This window comes from Xyrauchen texanus, chromosome 11, assembly GCF_025860055.1.
Source record: "Xyrauchen texanus isolate HMW12.3.18 chromosome 11, RBS_HiC_50CHRs, whole genome shotgun sequence".
NCBI classification, from domain to species: domain Eukaryota; kingdom Metazoa; phylum Chordata; class Actinopteri; order Cypriniformes; family Catostomidae; genus Xyrauchen; species Xyrauchen texanus.
Window position 1 is genome coordinate 28,700,514 of NC_068286.1, and position 26,819 is coordinate 28,727,332.

Genomic DNA, 26,819 nt, shown 5'->3' on the forward strand with positions numbered 1-26,819 from the left:
TTTTTTGAGTGCACACAAGAGATTTAAACAAGATATTTAACAGGAAGCTATATAGCTATAAGCTATATAGCCACTATATAGCAATAAGTTTAGGTATTTTTTAAACATCTTGTGCAATTTTTAAGTTATCAAATCATTTTTGCAAGCAGAACAAAATTGCTTAGCATGAGACAAACCAACTAATACCACAATACCTAAATTTGTTCTGTGCTTACCAAAATTTGAAACACTGTCCCCATGACAAATGTCTTGAAATAACAGTAAACATGTAGGTCTTTTATGTGGTAACCATTGTATTCAATAAGTTGAATTTTGTGATTTTAATTTTTTTCATTATTTATCATCAATACACATAGGACTGTGTAAAGAATGTAGGTGAGATCAATTCAAAACTTCATGTAAATCTGTGAATTAAATGTCTTTATTTAGTCGTGTCAAATGAAACCATATTCACAATACATGTACTGTGTGAAAGCGGGTAAATGTTCACTTAAAAAAATATAAGATCAATGATGAAAGTTAAAAAAGGCAATCCCGAAGTTTGCATGGTAAGGCAGATTCACCCAGAAATGATCATCCGGAGAAGTGTTTGTGTAATTCTTTGTGTCTATTCTGTTTAATCCATTTCGACTGCTGTAATATTCACAAACAATAATGTTCTAGCCATGCATATGATTGCTAAATTAACAAACAGTAGGTATGGCATCTGTTATAGAAACTACACACAACCATCTTGTATTGTTTTTCTATACAGGTTTTGTACAATTTTACATTTCTGGATTACCGGTAGTTATTGTGAACCACAGGATATTATGGATCACGTACAGTACAAGACGGTTTGAATAAGAATTGCTCTGTGATACCAACTGACTAAATCACCAAAAGACATTATAGATTAAGAAAACATCATCTTATAATATAATAAACAGAAAAATCTAACAAAAAAAGAAATCTTAATAAACTTTAACAACAGATTTGGTAGCCTGTAACTCCTGAGAAAGGTATGATAAAATAAATGTGCTTTTTGTTTTTATTTTTGTTATTTTGCCAAAAGCGGATGCATAAAAAGGGACCTTCCTAGTGTTAACAAGGTGCCCTGTACAAACCGATTATACTAACACTATATTTGTGTTTCTCATTGTGTGTCTGTACAACATTCATGAGACTAACTGAATTGAGAATATTTACGTTCCAAAACAAATCCTATCTTATATAGGCTTCAAAAGTTAATTGGCACTTTCCACAAACAGGGTACCAAAGAGGACTTGAAATATTACAAAATGAAGTTTTACAAACTTTTCCCAAAAATGTCAACTTATTTAATTTGTATAAATGAAAAAGTAAAACAAATTAAATAAAAAATGACTATAAAGGGTAATAAAAGTAGGGATTTTGGCATGTACTTATTGATTGATAGCTTTTTTGAAAAATTTGAAATAACTATGGAAACAAGGTTGAACGGTTGAGCTTGACAAATACATTGAACACTACAATTTGAAGGAATGGAATGACATTGTTTGCTTGTTTTCCCGCCTTGATGTAGAAAGAGTCCAAATGATGTTACTTCATGAAAAAAAATTGGTTAAAAGTATTGGATATCAAATCAACAGTTTGCCAGAAATATGACACTGTTGTGATTTTAAATCATTGTATAGAGTCGAGAAGGCCAAGACCTCTGAGGTGGGAAAGTGTAAATTCAACATTTTAAGACATTGGTGCAGACATTTAAGGATTCTTATGTTAATTTTATGTTAGATTATACTTTATCTAACATATTTAATTGCTCTGCCTCTATTGAACATGGAATTCATGTCTTTATTGCTTTAAAAACGTAATAGGACACCAATTTGTAGCATATTCGTGGAAAGTACCAAAACATGATTCATTATCTGTAACAATATATAAAGAGGTGCTAATTTAAAAATCACAATATAATCAGCTGAATATTCGCAGCAATTTCAGAAATCAGAACGGACACAACATTAAAAAGCAAAGTGCTTCCATCATTCTTTTTGGCTTCCCAAAGTTCCCAAAAAAACACAAATTTAAACCTCTGATGTCTGCAATGGACACTTGCACACAAATCGATCCACTCATGAACATTTTAAACATCACATCTGATAGTACCTGTGAGGAAACTTCACCTTTGGTGTGGATCCCATGACTGTGGATACTTGGAGATTCAAAGTGAATGGCAGTTTTAAGGAATATTTTGGGTTCAATAAAAGATGAGCACAATCGACAACATTTATCTTGTATTGAACCCGGAATATACTTTTAAGACATCAGGTTTTATATGTGCAAAAAAAAGTGACAAAATAAACGCAATCAAGTATGAATCTCCTGCGAAACATTTCAAACGATCTCATTGAGCGTGAAAACATGGGGAAAAAGAAAATATTATAGTATGGTGCATTTCAGTAACACTTTGACCTTTTTTAAAATCTTTGTGTTTAATTAGGGCACATACACACTGAAGAAAACAGAGCGTTTGATGGATAAGTATGTGCAAGATCCGTTTGAGCCGCATCTATTTTAAATCAAGGCAGAATACAATTATTGGATTTCCAAAAGCACAAATAGAGCCGCCTCTTTGAGACTCTCATTGATTTTGAGAAATGTCTCATTGGCTCGTTGATGCTTGCTTCCTATATTTGTCATTATATGCCAGTTTCTACAAAGTTACCAGTTAATTTGTGCCAAAATGATGTGGTGTTTGATTAGAAGCCCAGCCATGGATGTTAGCCTTCCAATCAAACTCACAGTATTTTGGTGCCTATTTATCTGTCAGTTGGTAGAAACTAACCAGATTAGGTAGATGCCAACATGGATAAGTTCTGTGACATACCCTCACCCTGGAAAACCAAGAACAAAACCTTGGCAGGTAAAAAGGTAAAAATTAGAGGGATATTTAGAAACATACAAATATTTTCTATATGTGATGTTAATAATTCTGTAGCATTTGCTGGGCCTACTAAGTGCATGGTAATTCTAATTAAATTAATATTTGTTTACTCTTGTACGATAAACAATTTTGATGTTGTGTTGGGTCGCCACTTAATGTCCACTGTACAAAAATTGGATCCTGAAGCAAAGCCAGTTGAAACTACAACTCTAACCTGTATAAGCCCTTAAGGCTAGGGTATATTTCATTTTTCCACGTGCTGTTCCACCTTGCACATGGTTATGCACTTCAATGCTTGCACAATCTGACTGCTTTACGGTAAAAAATGTGCGTCACGCAACCAGCACACGCAAAACCGAAGTATACCTTGGCCTTTATTGTTTGCAGCCCATGTGAACGGATGCTCCTCACCACTTATTTCTCCTTGGGAACAGAATTTATAAAGATCTTGAACAATGATCTTTATTCCCATGTTTTACTCCTTTGGAAACCCAGTAAAGCCATGTTTCTGATTGCTTTGAGTTATTGTATATTGCATGACGAGCAGCAAGGATCTTCTTTATCTGGCTGTGAGGCATAGTCCATCTGCCGGACAATCTCCGAGAAGAGTTCGTCCACCATAGTCTTACTCTTGGCTGACGTCTCCATAAAAGGACAGCCCCATTCTTCAGCTAAAGCTTGACCTTCACTTGATGAAACTTCACGCTCGTTGTCCAGGTCCACCTTGTTTCCCACGAGTATCACGGGCACACGTTCATACCTGTGAACAAATATGATACAAACGTTTTTTAATGAATATTATTCATAAATTATTCATTATGAACTTAAAAAAACAGAAATGAATTACACAGCGGCTTAAAGTTCTTATAATTTTTTTTTAAGTGGCTCCTGACACATATAGCGGCAGTTCCGAGGTTAAATGTCCACTGTGTGCCATTAAAAACAAGTTACATATTCTCAGAAATAGATTAGGTTTTTAAAGTTAATGGTCTGTTGAGGTTTACATCAACAAAAACGACCTCCCTACCCTAAACCTTAAACCTAAATGATAGTGTCATAAAAAGCTAATTTGAGGTTAAAAACACAATTGCTGAAAAACCACTTCATTTTGTATTGCTTCTATGACACATTCCACTCATGTGTCAACTCTCATACTCCTCAGGATTCATATCCCAGTCCTTTGCATCACAAGTGCAACACTCATTCAGTTGAGCTACAGCGTAATTTGATCACATTTAAACAAGCTTGTAAATGTAGTTGGTTGTGTAATGCAAAGATTAACCATCTCATCAAGTCATGTACTATATTTAAAGTGTTAAGATGTCATAAAATAGCATTGTGTGAGGAACAGGGTGAAAAGTATGTGTTTACGAACTGATAATAATCTGTTTTGCTCGTGATTTGAGTGAAAGGGAATAGTAGTTGTAGCACCTCTAGTGTTCATTAGCGATACGTACAATGAGCCATGTAAAAAATATTTAGCAAAAATGTACGTATAGTAACATGTATTTATTAGACAAGGCAGGGTTTTTCTAACTCCAAACAGGTTTGTAATTGAATCCATTAAATGATAACTAATGAATAATTAGTTCTAGATTAAACTGTTCAATGTGTTTTCTTTACCAAGCCATTTATCGAACCACCATCGTATACCTCTGGCTAAAATCGATAAAGCCTGCACATATTTATTAGTCACTTTCCCAATGGCGATAGAGGTCCTGGACATCTAATAAGAGGCAGAAGAATCATCTACTGGTGTGAATTATTCCCTGCACATATTCTGAGTCAGAGGTATTGATCTGTCAGCCACTCGTGAAAAACGAGCCACTTAAAGAGAATTCTCTGTCCAGGGTGGTGATATGGGCACTCGGCCCATCGGAGCACGCCCAGTCCAGACCAGCCAAGAGTCATGGGCTCTTAGTGATTGTAGCCGCTTTTAAAGAATAATTGAAAGAGGAATATTTTATTGCTCCGATGTTGCTCTTTCATGGCTCAAGAAAATGTATGGAGTTTTCAGTTATTTTTCTTTGAAGGATAAACTTTGTCTCAGATATTTCCCCTTAAAACCTTGGGAGAAATTAAAACAGACCCAAATGAGTCAATTGTTGACATATAGTAAGAGTAAAATGAATGTGGACAGAATGTGGTCAGATCATTTGCTCTTGAATGAATTTGATGATAAATGTTTAAGTTCATATTGAGATCTTTGACTTTTGATAGCAGAAATCTGCACCATGCCATCAGGGGCAAAAGGAGTCTATCTCCATTGACAGCCATACAGAAATAGCTGTGTAGTCTGTATGACAATACATACTTTTTGGAAGCAGCATATAAACTGTTTTGTCAGATTGAAAACAAATGTCTTATTTCTTTGTAAATAGTTAATATACTATACATATATTATCTTTTCTTATATTTGATGCACAGTCATGTTTTGTTTATGTGAAAAATAAAATGTTGAACTTTGAAGGTATGTTTGATGCATACTAAGTATTGAGATTAAAAACACAATTGCTGAAGCAACCACATCATGTATGACTCAGGCCAGCAATCCTGAGCCATACAACCCAACAATGAAGTCTCTATGACATTCTGATCAACAGATACCCATCTAAGCGATTTTGAATGGAAGTCAAAGGGATTTGGTTGCTAGGGTGCTCTAAATGGTTGCTAGGTCATGGCTAAGTAGTTTCCATGATGATACTTGTAAACTGATTGCTTAACCAAGTAAAACAAGCCAACTCTCATGTCTCTAGGACATTCTGATCCGAAGATATCACACTCAGCCATTTTGAATGGAAGTCAATGGGGCTTGTTGCTAGGGTGCTAAATGGTTTCTAGGTCATGGCTAGCCAGTGACCAGAGTGGTTCTCATTGGCTGCTTAATAACCTGTCTCAAAAGAGCCAATCCCCAACTGTCTACGACATTCTATTTTGAAAATATCCTTCTGAGCCATTTTTAATGGAAGTCAATGGGGGTGGTTGCTAGGGTGCCGTAAATGGTTGCTAGGGCGTGGCTACACCATTTCAAAGATGGTACTTAAAGACTGATTGGTAGCCTGAGTGAAATGAGCCTGCCCCATGTCTCTATGACATTCTGATTGGGCAATATGATCCCACAAATTTCAACCAATTGTTTTCATGGGCAAGACTCTTGCCATGGTATGGCTATGGGGCATTTTTTGGCCAGTTTTACCCTCCTGGGATACATCTTACCCATCAGTTCATGTAATTCCCCAAAACTGCTTGCTAGGCCATATGAAATGTCTCTTTGAAATTGAAATGAGATATGATCGCAATGCAAAGTACATTTTTTGCCCCGCAGGGGTGCACTGTACCCCCATCCCTTAGAAAAGTCATAGTACAGATGTTGTAAATAGGCACTTAAGGTATGTTTGCATACGGCACATAATGTACATACTGCATATTGCTATTGAAGTGTGATTGAGCTGACAAATGTAAATGTTAAAAGAAAACGTTTCTGAGATGATAATAGAGCGCAACAGTGACAACTGACCCTTTAGTTGTCTTGGTTCTAGAAGTATTTTTCCCATTGGGATTTTATCAAATCCTTCATAAAAGAGAACTAAGCCATGAACCAAACCAATCAATTCTGACGTGAATTACAAATAACATTATAACCTTTGATTTGAAGCAAAAAACATTTTAAAAATCATACAAAAAAGACAAATGTATAAGACTGTGTACTAAACGTCTTTAATGAGGGAATGAACAACAATCCCATGAAGCATTGCACATTAAGTAAACTAATAAAAAAAAAATGGAAATATAAAAAAATTATAGATTTTAAGTTTATTGCAAAATATTCAGATATCTACAAATATCTAAGTAGTTTAAGAGTGTAGAGTGCCTTTATTGCTTCATTCGCAGTGCGTCATGGGAGTTGGTGGACTTGCTTTGTTTGCTGCAATTCTCTGATTGGTGGATCTCTCTTTAGGATCATGGGTAGTGTAATTCTTCACCAGAAATTCTGAAATAACATCGACTGATGGCTACAACAGAAGCAAATACCATTGATTAATAACCTCAAAGCTCACAGTAGGTCTGTAAATAGGTACTAATGCCAATCTGAACACAGCCGTTGCCATTATTTATGACACAACACAGACAATAACATATATTGATGTATTATCATCAACTGTAGCTTCAGTAACAGAATATCACCAGCCTCATCTAATATCCTATGTCACATAAACGAAAGAGATGTTATCGCAGTGTGTGTGCTCAGCGTGGGGAGAGAGAGGTGTGAATGGTGAGTGGGAGGTAAACGGCACACAGATGAAATGTCCTCTACTGGTGTTGAGGGGGAGACAAGCTATTTATAGCCAGACTGACAAGAAGGAATTCTGAGACTCATGAGCCCAACAGAGTCTAAGGAGAGCAGCCTCTTTGTGGCAGTCTGGGACCAATTTTGTTTTATATCTACAAACATAGGAAAGTCAAATCACACATGCAATCTCTTTAATATTTCAAATGCTGTTCCTAGAGTGCAATAAGATTAAATGGAGAGCAAACTGAAGAAGTCTCTTGCTTCTCAGATTCAGTATGGTTACATACACAGTTATACTCGAGCTACAGCAGTGTTTTGCGTAGTCAAACTACAGTCTTAAAAGAATACCTGACACATTGCATAATCGAATACATGTAGGAAGGACGTCAAATACGCATCAAATACCTCTTTCAGAGCATCCACAAATGCAGAGGCCTGCGGTGGTATACATGCAGGATGAAGACAAGCTACAATAACATAATCTAGCACTGTTTGTCTGATTTTGCAAAAATGTAAGACTTCAGTCCGACTAAAGGGTTTACGTGACATTTAAAAAAAAATAATGACTCTTTTAAGTCCAACTGAAATTAAAGTTTAAAAGTGCATGTTAACGTACTGATGGTGAACCGTTGGGTAAAACGACAGACACAAGCCAATTTTTTGACATTTTCCAAAACATCCTCCCATGCATTATCATCTTAATGCCTTATTAAAATAATTTAGAATGACGACAAGATACAGCAGTATTGTATAAGTGAAAGCAATTTCCCAAGTAATTGTCAAATGAAGCGCAAGCCTTTTGTCTCAAAACACCTATTAGAAATGATTCAAGCATGAATGTTTGCTTTAAATGTAGAGACTGCATGTTATGCTGAAATTCTTCTGATGTACCGTTGAGCTACACACAAACGAAACACTATGAACCTGACAAGCTGCATTTACCAATTTAAGCTGTGTGCATTATGTGATAACAGATCAATAGCTAATTTTTCTATTATGCTTTTTAGTGCATGTATTGCTTATTGCATGTCACGTTCAAACCTGCTGTGTTGGCCTAAAAACATTTGCTAGAGAATATTATATCAATACACTTTTGAAAGGTAAAGTTTTCCACCAGTTTCTCAGGGGCAGCTATAGTGCAATGTTAATTGCCTAAATTGCCTTCATTAGGAACTATCTTAATTAGTGGAGCATTAATGGACAAAATAACTGGCCATATTGTGTCAATAATCTACATTACTCTGTGCGAACCTCTTGTTTGTATAACAGCACTCTTGCTGTTGTGATATTAAACATCATTTGATTAATTAAACGCTGCCATTATCACTAGAAAATGTGCACAAACATTTTAATTAGGGCTGTCAATTGATTCAAATTTTTAATCAAATTAATTACATGGTGTCCCGATTAATTAATCACGATTAATCACATTTACAAATATTTGCTGAGAAAGCCCCTCATATAACAATAACTCAATATATAATGATTATACATATTTATATCAATATATAATTATACATAGTTATCTTTAAATGTTTAAAATATATATATATATATATATATATATATATATATATATATATATATATATATATACAAATATTCAGATAATTCAAATGTTTTACATTCCTGTAGCAGAAGAGTTAATCATTGATAAGACAATACAAAAAGCGGCTTTAGAATACAATGTATTGTTTACTACCATATTATTGGTCATATGTCAATCAATGGCATACAGTTCACAGCAATCCATTTCACAAGTGAATTTGTCAATCAGTTGGAGATTTATTATGAGGGCTTGTTTAAGGGCCCGTCAAATTACAGCTACGTCAGACATCTCGGGTACGTGTTGTGTCATAAACATAAAATGTTTAGGTCACTGTGTCAAGTTAAATATAGTTTAATTCTCAATCTTTAAACACATCTTGAGATCCCTTAGATCACATTTGCGCTCCTTCGAGTGTTTTGAACGCAATAACATAACGCATGTTTGTGTTGTTCAGTCTACTGAAGTGTTGTTTTCTTCACTGTATAAACCGCGTGTTGCTCATACAGCTGAAATTTCACTTACTGCCCTCTGGAGTAAACAGGTGGTACTACAAGCTTGCATTTCTCGGGAATATTCCTTATTATGATCCGTGGACATGCGATTAATTGCGTAATTTTTTTTAACACATTATTTTTTGTAAAATTAATTGCACTGAGTCAGACTTACAACCCCCGACGGTCAGAACGCCCCTCCACAATCTCGGCGACTCATGGGGACACTCCTCCGCCCCTGGCAGCGGCCCTACCGCTCCAAGCGGTCGGGGAGACACTTCCCTCCTCCCCTCGTGGACGCCGGTCTTCCTTCGACCCCTCCGCATTTCTGGGGGATGGCAGGGCTCTCCTCCGCCCCTGGCAGCATCTCCATCGTTCCAGGCGGTCGGGGAGTCCAGTTCCCACTCGCCTCGCGGACTGAGGCCATTCACCTCGTCCGGGCGGTCGGTCTACTCCCTCCCCCGGTGGATGGCAGCAGCGCTCCCCTGGGTGGACGGCAGTGTCGAGGACTCTGCGACGGGCATCCCTCCTCCTTACCGGGCTTTGGCACCAGTGTAACGTAGTTAAATGGAAAGGAGGAGGCAAGAACTGGCTTGTCAATATAAATAATATTTTAATAATAAACTTAAACAAAAGACAAAACACACACATGACGGACATGTCCGTAAACTATCTCTCTCTCGTCGCACCACCATCTGCCATCAGCCTTAATCCCTCTCAGAGGCTTAATTAGCCTGATAAGGGACCAGGTGTGTATAATCACAAACCGGCCCCGCCCTCCGCCCTGCCACATGCTCCCTCAAGTGTTTTGAACGCAAGAACGTAACGCATGCTTGTGTTGTTCAGCCTACTGAAGTGTTGTTTTCTTCACTGTATAAACTGCACATTGCTCATACAGCTGAAGTTTCACTTACTGCCCTCTGGAGTAAACAGGTGGTACTACAAGCTTGCATTTCTCAGGAATCTTCCTTATTACGGTCATTTTAACGCGTTATTTTTTTGTAAAATGAATCACACTGAATTAACACGTTAAATCGACAGACCTAATAAATACATATCCATATAGTGCTACTGAGTGCGTTTCACAAACATCCACAGAACATGGGTTCTGGTCCAGTGGGAACCAGGAAGTAATCGTGTTCATGTAAACAATGATGGGCGTGATTTAGAGTTTAGGTTTAGGGTTGGGATTTGGATTAAGAGGTAGAGTTAATGAAATATGCATTCCTGTTGAATGTATTCATATTTTAAAACTACTTTTTAAAAATACTTTTGGCGCCACCTTGTGGAAATTTGACCCAGAAACTGGAGCTCACACATACTCATATGTTCCACAATACTTTCTGCCAAGGGGCTGTGCTTTGAATTTCAGTGAGCACAAGCCAATTTCAAAACTTTCAAACTACTGTTGCCGAATTGACAGTGTGATCAGTCTGGTTGGATTGCAGGTGTTTTCGCTCTGGTCGATTAAATCGATTCAGGTTTTTGCGCTGGAATACAGTGCACAAAAGTGCCACAACTGTTTAGTGAAGTCGCCCCAGGATGTAATTTGTAAGAAATGCAATCAGTCACATTCTTTGGGACGTACATCCCATTGATTTAACTGTTTGTCTGTCAAAAAGTGACGGTTGTACTGCCTTGTCCAATGCTTTGAAAGGCCTCATCGACGCAGTTGCCCAGTAACGATTCAACCCCCCCGAGCTATTGAAAACAAAAACAGATGTGAGGTCTCCAGAGACCCAGCTGACAGCAAGGCATGCTGGGAGGCTTTTGGCTGTAAATGCTGGTAGGGACTGCACATTGATTCAGAATGCAACAAAGAATCCTTGTTGTTCGTGAAATGGAAGATAAAGGGACATTTTGCAAACTTTCCCAAAATAAAAGACCAGTCAGAAATTAAAGGAAGTTTCTGGGATCAATACGAGTTACGCATTGACAGCATTTGTGGCATAATGTTGATTGGAACAAAATTATTTATTATAACATTATTTAGACTCGTTCCAGCTTTTCTTTAAAATGAGCAAGAGATTACAGTGAGGCAATTCTGTTCTCCACACAACACTATAGTATGGCTTTAGAAGAAAATTAAGTGTATGTCTCATATGAACAACTATAATGCTACTTTTATTTATTTATTTATTTTTTTTGCTATCTATGTATGAAAAAGTCCTGCTTGAACATTCAGCTAGACATTTCTTGTTGTGTTGCATGGAAGAAAGGAAGTCATTCAGGTTACGAATGACATTAAAGTGGATGATGCCAAAAATTCTACTTCAAAAAGACAAAAATGTGCAAAACTTTATGCAACTGAAGTTTGACAATAGTTCCTGACTTGAAAATACAGGAGTTACATCAAAGGTTAGGTAAAGTAAAAAGTCATCAACTTCGTAATCAGCCTCAGTGTATGGAAAAAGTGGAAATAATCCCTTCAATGTGAAACACAAATGAAGACAGATGATTTCATGTTAATAAGCCACAACTTTACTCCTGGCCATGGCAGTGCAGTGGAGCATACACCAAATTGGACGAGGTTAAAAAGCATGTGTGCAGAGCTAGGATATGAGAATATTTGATACAACTCTAGACCCCATTTTATGCACCCATTTACGTCTCTAAAGGTCCAACCTGATCTCATGAAAATGATGTGACTGTGGTGACATTTTTGCAATATGATATTAAGTGGGTCATCATTGCACAATCATGGCAGTTCTGAAGTTAAATGTCCTCTGTGTAATGCTAAAAGCCAGTTAAATGTTCTCTCAAACAGAGGAGGTTTTTAAGGTTAATGCTGTATCAACTTTTAAATCAACAAAAACCTACACTAAACTTAAACCTAAACCTTACCAATAGTTTCAGAAAAAAAGCAAATGTGACATGAAAGATGCATTTTTTTTTATTGGAAAACAAGACAAAACTTTAAATAAGAAAATCATTTTTTGCAGTGTTGGCTATTTTAAACACCTAGCTAAACTAAATACAACAGTCATTTGCCCAGTGGTTTTTACCATAATTCATTAAAGTGAATTTAACATTAGATATAAAGCAGATGACTGCACTCTTGGCTCCACCCTCATTTCCTCTTTCCCAGGGTCTTACTGCCAAAAGTCAAATGTGCCTTAGGGTTACTGTGAGCTAATGCAGTTTTGATGTTTCCTTGGCTTACAACATCCCAATCTCATTTATATTTCCGTGAGTTAGCAAATCTCAACATTTTTACTGCCGTTACTGTATGCTGTCTCAGCGTGTATTTGCCCCCTCAACAGATTAACAACCCCTACCAGAGGATATATTTTTGCAAGTTCTGGCATAAAACATTGTCAATTTCTGCAGCATTTTGGTTCACTGGAGCCAGTAAAAAAGGGTAGCTGAACAAATTAGAATGTTTTCCTGAGCAAGTTTAGTTAAGCAAGTTTTTATTGGAATTTATCACTCCCTCCTTTGGGGGACTATATTGGAATCGATTTTTTGCTCTATTATTATTTCCAACAATAAGAATATCATGTTTACATTCAGCTCAGATTTATGAAGCACTATATTTGCTGGAAAATTGTTAAATAATAATTACAAGAGTGATTCAGAGGAATCAATTTAAAGAACAAATCTTCTAGTAGTTACATTTATAACACTGTATGATGTACAAGTACAAAAATAGCTAATACTATATAAACTAATCTGAACCAAATCAAAAGCAGCCCAAATGCAGGTTATTTACAAAATATGAATGTTACATTTCTGCTTAGCATGAAAGAGTTTTAAACTATGGACAATTAAACTGTGTCTTTCAATTGGACATTTTTAGGGAATTATGAATTGGAATATCATGATGTGATAAACTGTTTTTCATTACTGTGGCAAGTTGGCCGATTATTCAATGTTTACCCGAGCACTCCAAAAAAATGTGTAACCCATTTTTAAGATTTACACATTTCAATTTCATAACAAAATTCAATGTGTAATGTTTAACTAAATGTAGTTAATAAAACTGAAATATTTATTTTTTAAATATTTTATTTTAATAAATATTACTCAATTACACTGATGGAATTTTCTTATGAAACTGAAATGCATAAATCTTAAAATTATAATTTTTTGAATACATAGTATTAGCTTATGTGACAAAAAGGCAAACCACTTTAAATGGTATTAATGGCAAAAGATAATGTGGGGCAAACAAAAACAAAAGGAAGACCTTCAAATAAGCTTTTCGTAATAATTCAAGCATATAATTTTTTTATGCTATAGAGGAACTTTGTTTGGTTTACCTCTATATTCCATTAGTAATGTGGGTTACATTTATAAAAGCAACATGTTCAAACCCTTTTTTAAGTTGATATGCAGAAGACACAATGTCAGGATTTTGTGAAGGGAAGAGAGAGTGAGTAAGGATCCAAATGCAGAACTTTAATTATAAACAAATTAAGGGGATACAACAATGAAGGAATAATACAAAAAAGGAGGTAACAAAACTCTACGGCATCATGCTGGCAACTAACACACTACATACAAACAAGAACCGAAACAGGAACAAAGAACAAGAGGGTATATGTACACATGGGCTAACAAGATGAGGAACACCTGGGAGTCAATTAGGGCAATGGACAGGAACACAGACATAACAGAAAAAGATACAAAACTTCAAAATAATAGTCCGTGGGGGAAAACATAAGAATGACGTGACACACAAACAATGCACCATCTGTTTCAAGGCCTAAGGTTAAATTACGGAAAGATTATAATAGAAGCTACTTGCATTTGAGAAATTAATAACAACACACTAAAGATGGTGCATTATATTATTCTATACCCTCATTTATATATTACACTCAGTAACAGTTCAAGGTCAGGCAAGGAGGAGGCAGGAACCGGCTGAACGGTAAACACAGTTTTAATGTCAACCTTATTTTAAAACAAACATAAACAAACACAGACACACATGCAATGTGGCCACGTGCATCTCTCTCTCTCGAACTGGCGTCTCCGGCTCCTCTTTATCTTGCTCTCCCGCTGATCAGCTAATTCAGCACCACACGGTCCGGTCACGCCCTCCTCCTCGACACAGTGTTTAAATTGTGCTCCAAAGAATACCATGGTATTGTTATAATAGTGTACTCCCATGGTAAAATGATGGTCACAGATGGTTTTATCATGGTACTAAATGATTACCATATAATATACCCTGATATTTCCATAGTAAAGTCCATAGTAGTTTCCATTTCAAAATTATTTCAAGGTATACCATGATGGTAGAGTCACACCATGCTAAAATGATGGTACCAGATGGTATTGGCAAAGTACTTTGACATATACAATGTTACTGAGTTATTACTATATTAATATACCATGGTTTTTAAATGGTGCTCCAAATTTTCCCACGGTACTTTGTTGTATTCCACGGTACTGAATGATTACCATAAAATATACCCTGGTATTTCTAGTAACTCAAAAGTATTTCAAGGTATACCATGATGGTACAGTTAAAACAATGAAAAATGATGGTAACAGATGGTTTCAGTGGTCCTTTGATGTATTCCATGGCATTGAATTATTGGCATATAATATACCCCGGTATTTCCAACTAAACTCAAAAGTATTTCAAAGTATACCATGGGTTTACCATGATGGTAGAGTCATACAATGGTATTAGATGGTATTGCCAAGGTACTTGATATATATACAATGTCACTGAATGATTACCATATGAATGTACCATGGTATTTAAATGGTAATCCAAAGAATACCATTGTATTGTCATAATAGCGTCCTCCCATGGTAAAATGATGGTCTCAGATGCGTTTACCATGATACTTTGATGTATACCATATGCCATAGTATTACCATCACGGTAGAGGATAATTCTGGTCTCCTTACCTCTTCACCCTGATGATCTGATCTCTCATGGGCTTAATATCTTGGAAGCTCTGCTGGTTTACCAGACTGTACACCAGGATGAAACCCTGGCCATTCTTGATGTAGAGATCTCGCATGGACGCGAACTGCTCTGTACCGGCCGTGTCCAAGATCTCCAGCACCGACGGAGACGAATCCACCTCGATCTCCTTGCGGTAGAAGTCCTCTATGGTCGGGTCGTACTTCTCGATGAAGGTGCCGGTCACGAATTGCACCGTGATCGCGGACTTTCCGACCCCTCCGCTGCCGAGCACCACCACCTTGTATTCGCGCATCGCGCACCGAGCCGCAACCGACGTGACGCGCGTCTGACTGAGCCAGCAACTACCAGCGTCCGATCCGAGCAAATGCAACGGGGAACTTGCATTGAATATCGCAGGAGTCGAGCAGACACTGAGCCATAGCTGGCTGTACTACTGCAACGCTCACCATAGAGACAATTAACAAAGGAGCACAAACAGCCACAGCATGGACTTCATGGCAAAACATCCTCCGAGGCATCTCATATGTCCAAATCACATCTATAACCCAACATCAACATGTAAAATGTTGACTCTGCATGCATTTTAGGTTACAATAAATCATTGGCTCCCATAAAACAAAACATACATTGCATGTTGCATCCACTCCAAACGTTATTCAGGTGATATTTTGAGATTTAAAAATGTAGGAGCATCTCAGAATAGAAGATTTTGCGCATTATTTGCTCAATTCTGCATTTACTATCGCCGCATACACATCTTTCAGTATCCCCGAACGCCATTCTCTCGGGTGGAGACATACTGAACACTCATCAACTAACTCCTCACTCTAACGTAAGTGTTTTCCTTGATAAATGACGCTCGAAACGTCCAATAGGCTTTGGGGATCGCGTTACGCCACGCCCATGTCTCAATGAGGCAGTCGTGACTGTGGTGGGCGAGACTTCCGCGTTTCACTTCGTTGTGATTGGCTACATAGCGAGGAGCTCGATCAATCAAAGCAGGAGCTAAGAAGAAGCGTGTCAATAAATAATGGCTGGGGATGCTGTTCCTATGGCAACAGCGCGTCGCCTGCATCAGAACCTGAAATAGAAAGCAACAGGGATGTGGCCATTGTGTTGCACTGATGGAGATACAGATTGCAAGTCTAAGTCAACCACGAGGCCCTAAAATGTATATTAACACCCAAGTCACGCTTAAAAATGTCAGAACAGTATAGCAATAGATGACAAAATATCAAAAGCTGGTGCATTTGGTCTTTTTGCTCAATTACTTTTAATCAGCTGGTGTCAAGGTGATTTTAGTGGATATTATATGTCAAAGTGGAGTTCAGCATATTAAATACGGACCTGCTCCATTAACGTTTGACCACCAGTGTCCAAATCCTTCCTTTTTAAAAGTATATCTATCACTTTGTTGTTTAAGCTTGCTTAAAAATTGTGCTTGTGCTATCTTTCTTTAAAATAAATGACATTTGGCTTGATATTTTGTTATATTGTTTTATATACATTTCAAGGTTGGTGCAGTCACATATAATGGAATATGGTTTGTCCAATTCATACCTCTAGAAAAATAATCCATCTTCACTTGTCATAATAAGGGCCTACAGCTTTCATTAGAAAGCAACAGTAGACGTAGACTTGGCTCAAAGAACATTTATATCAGTAGTTCATCACTATGACTATTATGCATCAGCAGTTCATTTGTTATAAATAAAAGGTTTGTATAAGATATCCAAATTAGTATAATACATCAAAATTAATGTCAACATATTGAAAGTAATGTTACAAAAAACATCATGCTTAAGTGCTTCCTCTATGGCTTGCTAAGAACTAGTAGGGTAAAATGGTGCTAAAGGCCCTTCTTAAGGAAAATTTGCTTCAAAAGTGACTTACTTTTTACTACTTTTACTTAATACACAGCTTCATGGTTGGAATCAATACTGCATATTTATCAAACTGTTTGAATATGATCTGTACAATTGATAATATTGAAAATATTATATAGACACAGCGAGTGCGGAGGCTTCATGCTCTTCTCTGCGGCATCCATGCACAACTCACTATGCGCCCCGCCGAGAGTGAACCACATTATAGCGACCATGAGGAGGTTACCCCATGTGATTCTACCCTCCCTAGCAACCGGGCCAATTTGGTTGCTTAGGAGACCTGGCTGGAGTCACTCAGCACGCCCTGGATTCGAACTCGAGACTCCAGGGGTGGTAGTCAGCATCATTACTCGCAGAGCTACACAGGCCCCCATAAATAATGATGATTAAATTACATTAAAATCAAGATAGTTGCAATATGTAAAAATAAATTAAATACAATACAAAAAAATAATGGACACACGCATATCCTTTTTATTATTTATTTGTTTGTCTCAATAGATTTTAGATTTACACTAATTTTCTGGAACAAAAAACATTTGACTATATGACATAAAATAGCACATAATATATATGCACAAAAAAAAAAAAAAAAAACAAACATTTAAAATGGTTACATGAAAACTAATATTATCCAAAGAGGGCTTGGTTTATAATTGTCTTATCATATTGTCTTTGTGACTGTGTGCCTCGTGTATATGTTGATGGACTACTGCATTACTGATGGGAGTCTATAGCAGCACAACGTAAATATCCAGAATCTTGAGAACGCTTCGGTATGGCATGAAAGAACCACAGTGTTGCATCTCAACCAGTAAAGGGCGTTGAAAAGCATTCAACTTCATCAAGCCTTTTGGCCACTCTGTGAAAATGCTTAGAAATAATAAAACTCTTTAATTCCTTTGTTACAGGTATAGAATATTCATATACAAATGGATGCGAGAAGTAAATTCAGTAGACCCGCTGACACTCTAGTACATATTAAGAGCTCTGAAACATAAAAGCATAATAACAATGGACTAAAGGTAAGGCAAAGTGTTTGGATACGCTGTCTGCTCAGTATATGAACTGATTAGAAAGTGCTTTGTCACCATCAGTCAACGTTTTTACCTGCATTTTGATTCTTTTGCGGTATACAAAATCCCAAAATAAGGACAAACGTTACTTCCATCAAATGTGCAGTTTTTTTTTTTCTCTATAGTGTAGATAGAAACATTCAATATATTTATTTTTGTTTGTTTTATATTAAATGGAAAACAACTTCTTAACTTGATATAAAATACCATGCAAGATGCTTACTGAATATTCAGATCTCCGGTTTAACTAAAACGATAAAAGAACCGTTATTGATTTGTTGTTAAACATACCATACCATATTCATTGTGTATCAAGTTTAAAATGAACATCCTTGAGTCACATTAAATAAAAAGTGCAACTGTTAACTTGATTAAATTGTTGAACAAACCAAGACAACATTTATAAATAATATAAAAATGATCATCACAAGTTGAGATCCTTTACATCAATCTATAATGGGGAGGGGGATGGGTTTACTGAATTATAATAATATTGGTGGACTGTTTCTTAAGTTACATCACACTACTTTTTTTTTTTCTTCTTCTTTTTTACTGGTGAGTAATTACTACTATATCATAAATGTTACACCTATAAAGAGGCCTTAAAATGCTACTGAAAAGTTATTTGTGAAATAATCTCGACATAAAATAGGAAATGTTCTGATATCTGTTTTACAATCTAATGTTGTACAGTGCTTTAGGGGAAAAAATTTACAAAAGAAAAAAAATCAACTTAACAATTACATCATTTACAAAAATACCAAAATTTAGTATTAGCAACTTTTGATTGCAACAGCAACAACTTAATATTATTATGAAATAACTATCATTCTATGTTTTAATTATTATTCTTTAAACATTTTTTTTTTGTTCATTTTCTTTTTTGTGTGGCAAAACATTACCTATACGATAAACATTTTTACATAACACAAGCAATTCTATAGCCTCGCTTTCACTACAATGCAATATCCTGTCGTGTTGAAACATGAAATGGCTCAATCTGATTGGCTGACTTTATGGTGGAGTCCGTCATAGTTAAGGACAACTGCATGTAGCATAGGCTTGGCTTAATAAATTACATTCATTTTTAAAATAGGTTACACCATTGTTCGTGACTAGTATTTAACAAAACAATAAAATTAATGACAATAAAATATAAATTTAAATCACTTTGCACATCAAAAATTACATTAAAACTGTAACTTTTGCACAAAAAAAAAAAAAACGTACAAAGAAAACAATGGAGAAAAAATATATAACGCTAATTAATAATAATAATAAAAAAAGAAAAATGCTAAGACCAGTGCCATATTCCTGCAAAACAAAATATGTCTCTTTGTGGATTGTCTGTGTTAATCGAACACCATGAAAATACATGATGGTTCTGATTGGATTGGAAAAACACTCATACTGAACGTGGCCATGCGGGCTCACGCCAATGCTTAAAGACACTCACCCGTGAAATATGAGTGAGGATAAGAAAGTGGTGTGTGATTTATTCATACAGATGCGATTCCAGATAATAAAAAAAAAACTCAAAATAATCCAAATAAAACACATCAAATTAAAACAATGGATTTGGTTATGGTACGAAAATGACAAACTACTTTGTTAATGGATAGTCCTGACTTATCATTATAAATCAAAGTAGGTTTGTTAAGAAACAACCACATTGACAATAATTTGCCAAACATAAAACGTCACGTTACAGACATTTAGCTTGTCTTGACAAAATTCCTTTACTCAGTTACATTTCCAATGTAAACTACTTCGAAAAACCATGGTAAAACTAACATAGTACAACAAAATAAACATTCTACCTACACCATTTTGATCCAATTTCTAGCAAGATCAATTGATATCAATATTTTGATACCATATAATGAAACAGACCATGATGCGCATTGAAATGCGTTTAAGTTTTTTGTTTTCTTTTCAAATTGGCCAAGATATTTTTGGGAGCTTTGCTTTTTTTCACTAAAGAGTACTCTTATAACCCCACCCCACATAAAGTCTTTTCAAGATGTTTGCTGTGTAAAATATATATTTTAGGCACTTCTACTGTTTATCAAATAAAACAGGATTATCAGTTAGAGTGTACTGCCGTCACAGTCAGCCCTCCATTCAGAACGCGTAGAGTCTAAGATCGTCTACTGCAACATCTTATTTTGTGCGCCCCCTCGTCCTCTAATTATCTCAAACCACAGCTTTAGAATGAAACTATGAACAGGCCCAGACAGAAGTCCATTCTCCATCCCATTTCGGACTCAACCAAATGAGGCTAGTCCGTGCATGTGTATGAGTGTGTACGAGTTTGTTTACAGCAACTCTCCAGTTTATTTTAAGCCCTTGGCACGGAACAGAAGCCACAGTCGACTTCCTGATGGACGCATCAAAATCATTCAATGCAAAATCATCGAATGGAATTAGTAAAACAAAGTCCTTCACAGACAGGTGGGCACATGGTTTGCCAAATTCACACTTCTGACAATTATTTTTTGAGATCGTTTGGCATTTTGCGCTTCGTCTTTGTTGTAAACCTTTCTTTACAACAACCTTTCTTGACTGAAGAGTCACAATTAATTTCTTCTCGATTCATTGTTGTTTTCACTCAGTGAGCCATTCCAAACACAAAAAGTCCAGGAAGTAGAATCCGTGATGCATTCGAGGTCCGAGGGAGCGCATTTGGACCAGTAGACAATCAATAAATCAATCAATCAACTTGCAGACATTATTTTGTCTGCCCCATGACATTCGTTTTTGTTTTGTTTTCAAATGAAAGCAATCCCTCTTTCCCACGTCTTGCGTGGGTGGGGATATTTAAGACATACATTGCAGGAGAATTCCTCCAATTTCAAGACAATCAAGCACTTATAATCAAGCTCTATTTCCAATAGTGCAAACAAAATGTGTTTTCTTATTTCGTCTTTTTCCCAGCTGAGGGTATACATTGTGCATTTGTTTTCATTCAAAACAAATATGGGAGAAAAATACACATTATCTTACGTGTGACCGATCATTTGATAAATTCTCAGATATACCTCTATGAAACGTGCTGTACATTAATATATATACAGTATATATATTTTTTCATCTTGTATTTTTATATCTTTTGTTTGTAATCTATTCAGAAAGCAGTTGTGTCATTTACAAGTCACTTTTCTGGGCATAACAGGTATATCGTGTGTATATAGTAGCACACCAGCACTCCACGTGTACTGTAGTTGATTGGTAATTGTATACTCATTAGCATGCAGGTTGGTGTAGTTCTATAGGGGAGGGCAGGTTGTATTTACACTGGGATCTTTTTGGGTTTCTCAAAGCAGCTTCCTGGCACCCCATTCCTCTTCTGTGATTTACTTCAAGATAATCTGTGGAAAAAAAACAGAACGAAATATGGCAATTAGTAATGACCCATTTAGAGGTCACGTTTGCTTCTTAAGTACTGATTTTTATAAGCTATGTGATGTTTAAATGGTGTAACACTGTGTCTTTGTTGAGATATGGATGCAAGTGATGCTAGTACAACATGAGAGAGAAATCTGCATGCCAATTACTGAAATATGAATGTTAATGCAGTGATTATTTATGAGGATCAAACTCATAGTCTGTAACTGGTAGCACAGCAACTATTATGCAGTGTAGTAGTTCCAGAGAAAAATGTTTTGCAGGCAATCAGAAAGGAGGTGCAATGATGGATTGAAAGTAGATGTCTTGTTTGCATGTTTCAGTAAATAAATAAATATTCATGTTTTACGAGTTCACTGGTTCATATATTCATATAATGGAGTGGCTTGAGCACAAGACTGCACTTGAGCTCTGAACACCCCCCAACTATCTGATTAAAGCAATAATTAGAAAGACAATATTCAAAATAATAATTGGTATAAGTTTTACGAATTATAAATGTGGGGAAGCAGCCATTTATATGTACATATCTTTAGAATATGATAGGCATGCCTAGATGAACAAGCTGTTCATGAAGTGAAGTTTGAAACTTCATTAAATAATCAAATAATTTGTGTAAATTAGGGCTACTGATTTAACTGTTAATTTAGTGTGACTATTTCTATAAAAATAATGCACTATGCCATTTAACACAATTAATAACGCCTCCTTACCCGTATGTAAATTACATAATAAAATATGTCTACACTACGTCACACGTGATGCATTCATGGTGTTCTGAAAGAAGCACAACAGAATGCAGGGATCTCGAGATACGATTTTTAAACTTTCAACTACTTAGTGTCCTAAAACTGCAGAGTTTATGCTAAAAACTAGCTAGACACTCAAAAAGTATTTCCATAGAAAAATAGAGCATATCTTGAAAACAGGAAAGATTGACAAACTGAATTGAAAAATGGATTGCTGTCCATTGTAGGCTTAAGTTCAAGTTATACTGTATATATATATATATATATATATATATATATATATATATATATATATATATATATATATATATATATATCTGTATACAAAATATAAAACATTTTATATTGTCTAATCAATGCCTTACTTGTCTGCCACAGTAGTGGAATATATTAAATCTAAAATCTGAATTATATATACTGTCTATATTCTTTCTCATCAAATATTGAATTTGATGTTGATATTAATAAACTGCCATGTCATACAATTTGATTACAAAATTTCTATTGACAGCTATAATATAAATCAAACTTAATAATAATTTAGGAATGGAATACTAGCGTACTGTTTGCTGCATACTTTGTAATACATACTGCACAGTACCTTCTTTTTTGTTGTTGTTGAACAGTACTCAGTATGCAACAATATACATATTAAAAATTGTCTTTTGAAATCCATAACTCACAGCTAATGTTACTTCTGGTTTATTCATTACACTGGAAACGGAAGGTCAAGGTGCTTACTGTGTGTTTTGTATGTTTACGATTGGCAAATGCAATAGGTCTTGATCATTTATTATTTTTGCTCAGTTATGTTACAGTACTTTTCAGGGGTGGAAATTGGCAAGGCCTTGGGTCACAAAACAATATTTTGATTCCTTGTAGAGATACGTTCTCTGCAGATCTGTGCAACCTCGCATCGTTGACATTTACGATACAGAACCATTTAATTATTCTGCACTTTGAAAATACTAGAAAACATAAAGCCCCTTGAAATACATAGAATAACGATTGAAATATCAGAGTATGATATCATGAAGAATTTTGTTATGTTACAATGGTAGCTAGCCTTGTTTTCCATTTCACACTAAACAACGGAACATTTAACAAAACTTTTAAGATTTACATGGACTCAAAACATATATGAATTATTTAAGTAGCCCAAGCCAAAAACAATATAAAATCTTAGTGTAAGGTTCTTCAACACAGGGTCCTTGACCCCCAGGGAGTCCACAATGGTATTTGCAAGGGGTCTGCAAATTATTGTTTGATCCACCATTTGCATTTGTAATAGTCACGCACTCACACTTGAGTGACAGTGAGAGAGGAGTATGAATTTTAGTCTATCGACATGTTGAAGTCTTTGCAGCTGCATGCCAAACCTTAAAGTGTGACTAAACAGCACGCAGCCCGGACAAAACCTTCACGTGCCCATGCTCATCACAAGCTGCTCAATGCATGATATACATCAGGTTTAGCAGTGCTGCAGTTGAGGGTCGCGTGAGTTAACGCGTCTGCTTTGCGTTGGTCACACTGTGCGGTTGAGCAGATGACAGATTACAATTTATTTTCTTATTAGTTGCATTTTGCTTTCAGAACAATGGTTTACTTGCCTGATGTCAATGAATAGTTACCGCTGAGATTATCAAGCTGGCATACGTAGTCCTTAATGTTCCACACACACAAGACAGTGACTCTCAAATCAACATAATTCAAGGTGCAATCAGTCATTGTTATCCTCATTACAAATTTTTACTCAATGAAATGAACAGTCATTTTGAAATATATGTATATATGTGGTCACTCACAAGAGATGAAGACTCCATTTTAGTACCCTTATAAAAGTTGTTTTAATCTGCTTGGACAGGGTATGTCTGTATGTCTTTCTGATTCTTTCTAATTTTTTTTGGAGGAGGTCTGGCACAGGGATTAACAAGGAAAATTTTAATTGTCACTTCATGCCAAAAATGTTGCAGACACAAGCTGGTTGGCTGGTTTTAGCTTGTCGGTTAGCAGGTTTCAGAGGGGGTTTTAACACTTTTTAGCTGGTCAGTCTGGGAGACTAGCTAAGACCATCCTGACCACCCAAGACCACGCTGACCAGATAAGACTACACTGACCAGCTAAGACCAGCCTGACCAACTAATAGCACCCTGACCAGCCTCAGCCTGACCAGCTAAAAAAGTGTTAAATGACTTTGCACATCAAAAATTACATTAAAACTGTAAAAAAAAAAAAAACTTACAAGGAAAACAATGGAGAAAAAATATATAACGCTAATTAATAATAATAAAAAAAAAATTTAAAATGCTAAGACCAGTGCCATATTCCTGCAAAAAAAGTGTTCAAAGACCAACTATGACCAAGCTGGGCAACCAGCTAAAACCAGCCAAACAGCTTATGCTGGGTTTAGCTGGTCTTTTCAATAGGGCAGCAATTAATGATTATTTCAATGGTTTTGCAATGTAAACATCATGAAGTATGTACATACAATAATATGGTAGCCTACCATACACATTTTTATAGGCATAACATTTTATCCTGGCTCCGTCTCTCTACCCACCAAGGGGTACTTGGCCTGAAAATGGTTGAAGACCCCTGGCTTAGTGTAATCAAGGAACAAGCAGTCTGGCACCCAAGCTTTACTTTCGTCACCAAAACTTCTTGGAAAAAGTGTCAAATCAGTATGAAACAATGTCAGCATTGAGAGCACAGCTCTGAGGCGTGGAGACAGGGAGGCGATTGAAAGTTTGATAGCGGTGTAACAGAGTGCTGCACCATGGCATGATGGGAAAGCAATGCCAGAGAGGGAACACATGCAGGTTACACAGAGCCCAATGAGAGTTTGGACAATGACTGTAATTTAATGGCAAAGTAAAGGGCAGTAAATCTACTGTAATATCTTGTTAAAACATGATACTTTATGTGATGTAAATCAGGTTTAGTTACAATAAATAAGAAATATGTGCATGTTATGAGAAGTATGGTATAATACAATGTATGTCTGACTACTGTGCTTAAAGACCCAATGAAACGGCTTGACGAATGCAGCTTTCATTCCTGTGTTGCCGTATTAAAAAATGCAAAAATCAAGGTGACATAAAAGCACTTACATTAGTTCTTCTGATAAAACTTGTGTATTATTTGAGCTGTGAAGTTGTTTAAATCATTGTTTTTGTGGTCATTTTATGGTTTGACTGCGTATGGTGTTACATCTTTATGGCAACTATATTGTAAAATTGGATATAACTTGACACAGAAAAAGTTAGTGATTTTATCACACTAAAATCATGTTAACCTGGAGTTTGTTTGTCTTGTGGCTATACCTTTGAAAAAATGTGTTCTTTAACATTCAAAAATTAGCCCCATTCACTTCCATTGTAAGCGCCTCACGTCACCTAAATTTTAGCTTTTTTTTTTTTTTAAGAAATGGAGATGCTGGGGCCTGGGTAGCTCAGCGAATATTGACGATGAATACTACCCCTGGAGTCACTAGTTTGAATCCAGGGTGTGCTGAGTACAGCCAGGTCTCCTAAGCAACCAAATTGGCCCAGTTGCTAGGGAGGGTATAGTCACATGGGGTAACCTCCTCGTGGTCACATTAGTGGTTCTCACTCTTAATGGGGCACATGGAAAGTTGTGCGTGGAATGCGAAGTGTAGCATGAGCCTCCACATGCTGGGAGTGACAGTGGTGTCATGCACAATGCGCCACATGATAAGATGCGCGGATTGACGATCTCAGAAGTGGAGGCAACTGAGAATTGTCCTCCGCCACCTGGATTGAGGTGAGTAACCGTGCCACCACGAGGGCCTACTACATAATGGGAATTGTGCATTCCAAATTGGGCAGAAAATGGGATACAAAAACAAAAAAAAAAGAAAGAAATGGGGGGGCAATTCAAAATACATTTTGTGGTAATCAATATTATGCCACAAATGCTGTCGATTGAGCTTAACTTGTATTGAACACAGAATATTCCTTTCATTCCTAGGTGCATTATATTGGATGAATGGTACATGTATGCCAGTGAGCACAAGTTTTAAGTTTAATTTTCATGGAGGAGAGAGATTATACATTTATATATTTCAACCTGAAAGCTACAAACCTGTGATTTCATGTGGTCTTTAATAATTTTTTTAAAGAGTTATTGAAAAAAGCTATTTGAAATAAAAAGTAATTGTGCAAATAAACATTATAAATGCACATAAGTAAAAAGAGGCCTAAAATATTTTCCTACTCTTTCTATATTGTTTGCTGCAGCCACACCATTTCTGTCCAGAAGGGGGTGCTCCTGCCCTACATTTAGGCACAGATACAAACATCCTGCAACCATGATAAGCTTGTCTCAACATATGAACTATTCACCCTCTGGCTTGTCAGACCCAATAGGTAAGAGAGCACAGGTTAGGGACTAAGAGCACTGAGTACTGTCATAAACATTTGAAATAGTTAAAGTTCAGTTGATATCACTGTGAACTGCGTGAATATGCTTATGGCAAGAGTCGCCACCTCAAAGCTGCATTTATTGTGCCAGTCAAGGGTTTGTTTATGCCTCCTGCGGCCTGAATTTCACTC

General features: G+C 36.3%; 2 protein-coding genes across 8 annotated transcripts in view; both read right to left on the minus strand.

The window, feature by feature from the left end:
• Positions 1 to 283: 283 nt before the first annotated feature.
• On the minus strand, positions 284 to 15,946 carry LOC127651925 (ras-related protein Rap-2a-like). Its single transcript, XM_052137993.1, has 2 exons — positions 15,105 to 15,946; positions 284 to 3,665 (listed from the first exon to the last, which is right to left on the minus strand). The coding sequence occupies exons 1-2, from the start codon at positions 15,416 to 15,418 to the stop codon at positions 3,428 to 3,430; spliced, it is 552 nt and encodes a 183-aa protein (XP_051993953.1). The 5' UTR covers positions 15,419 to 15,946; the 3' UTR covers positions 284 to 3,427.
• A 1,540-nt stretch (positions 15,947 to 17,486) lies between these two features.
• The window catches only part of LOC127651421 (muscleblind-like protein 2a), a 149,677-nt gene continuing 140,344 nt past the window's right edge, over positions 17,487 to 26,819 (minus strand). For all 7 annotated transcript variants that reach the window (XM_052137232.1, XM_052137229.1, XM_052137230.1 and 4 more), the window contains one exon: positions 17,487 to 21,459. In XM_052137232.1, coding sequence (XP_051993192.1) covers positions 21,445 to 21,459 — 15 coding nt within the window. In that variant the 3' untranslated portion in view covers positions 17,487 to 21,444. The remainder of the gene's footprint in view (positions 21,460 to 26,819) is intronic.

Excerpts from the sequence above, each read along its gene's own strand:
- LOC127651925 (XM_052137993.1), bottom strand. The coding sequence starts at position 15,418 with ATGCGCGAATACAAGGTGGTGGTGCTCGGCAGCGGAGGGGTCGGAAAG. Across the intron at positions 3,666-15,104 it reads CAGATCATCAGGGTGAAGAG|GTATGAACGTGTGCCCGTGA; the intron begins GTAAGGAGACCA and ends ATTTGTTCACAG.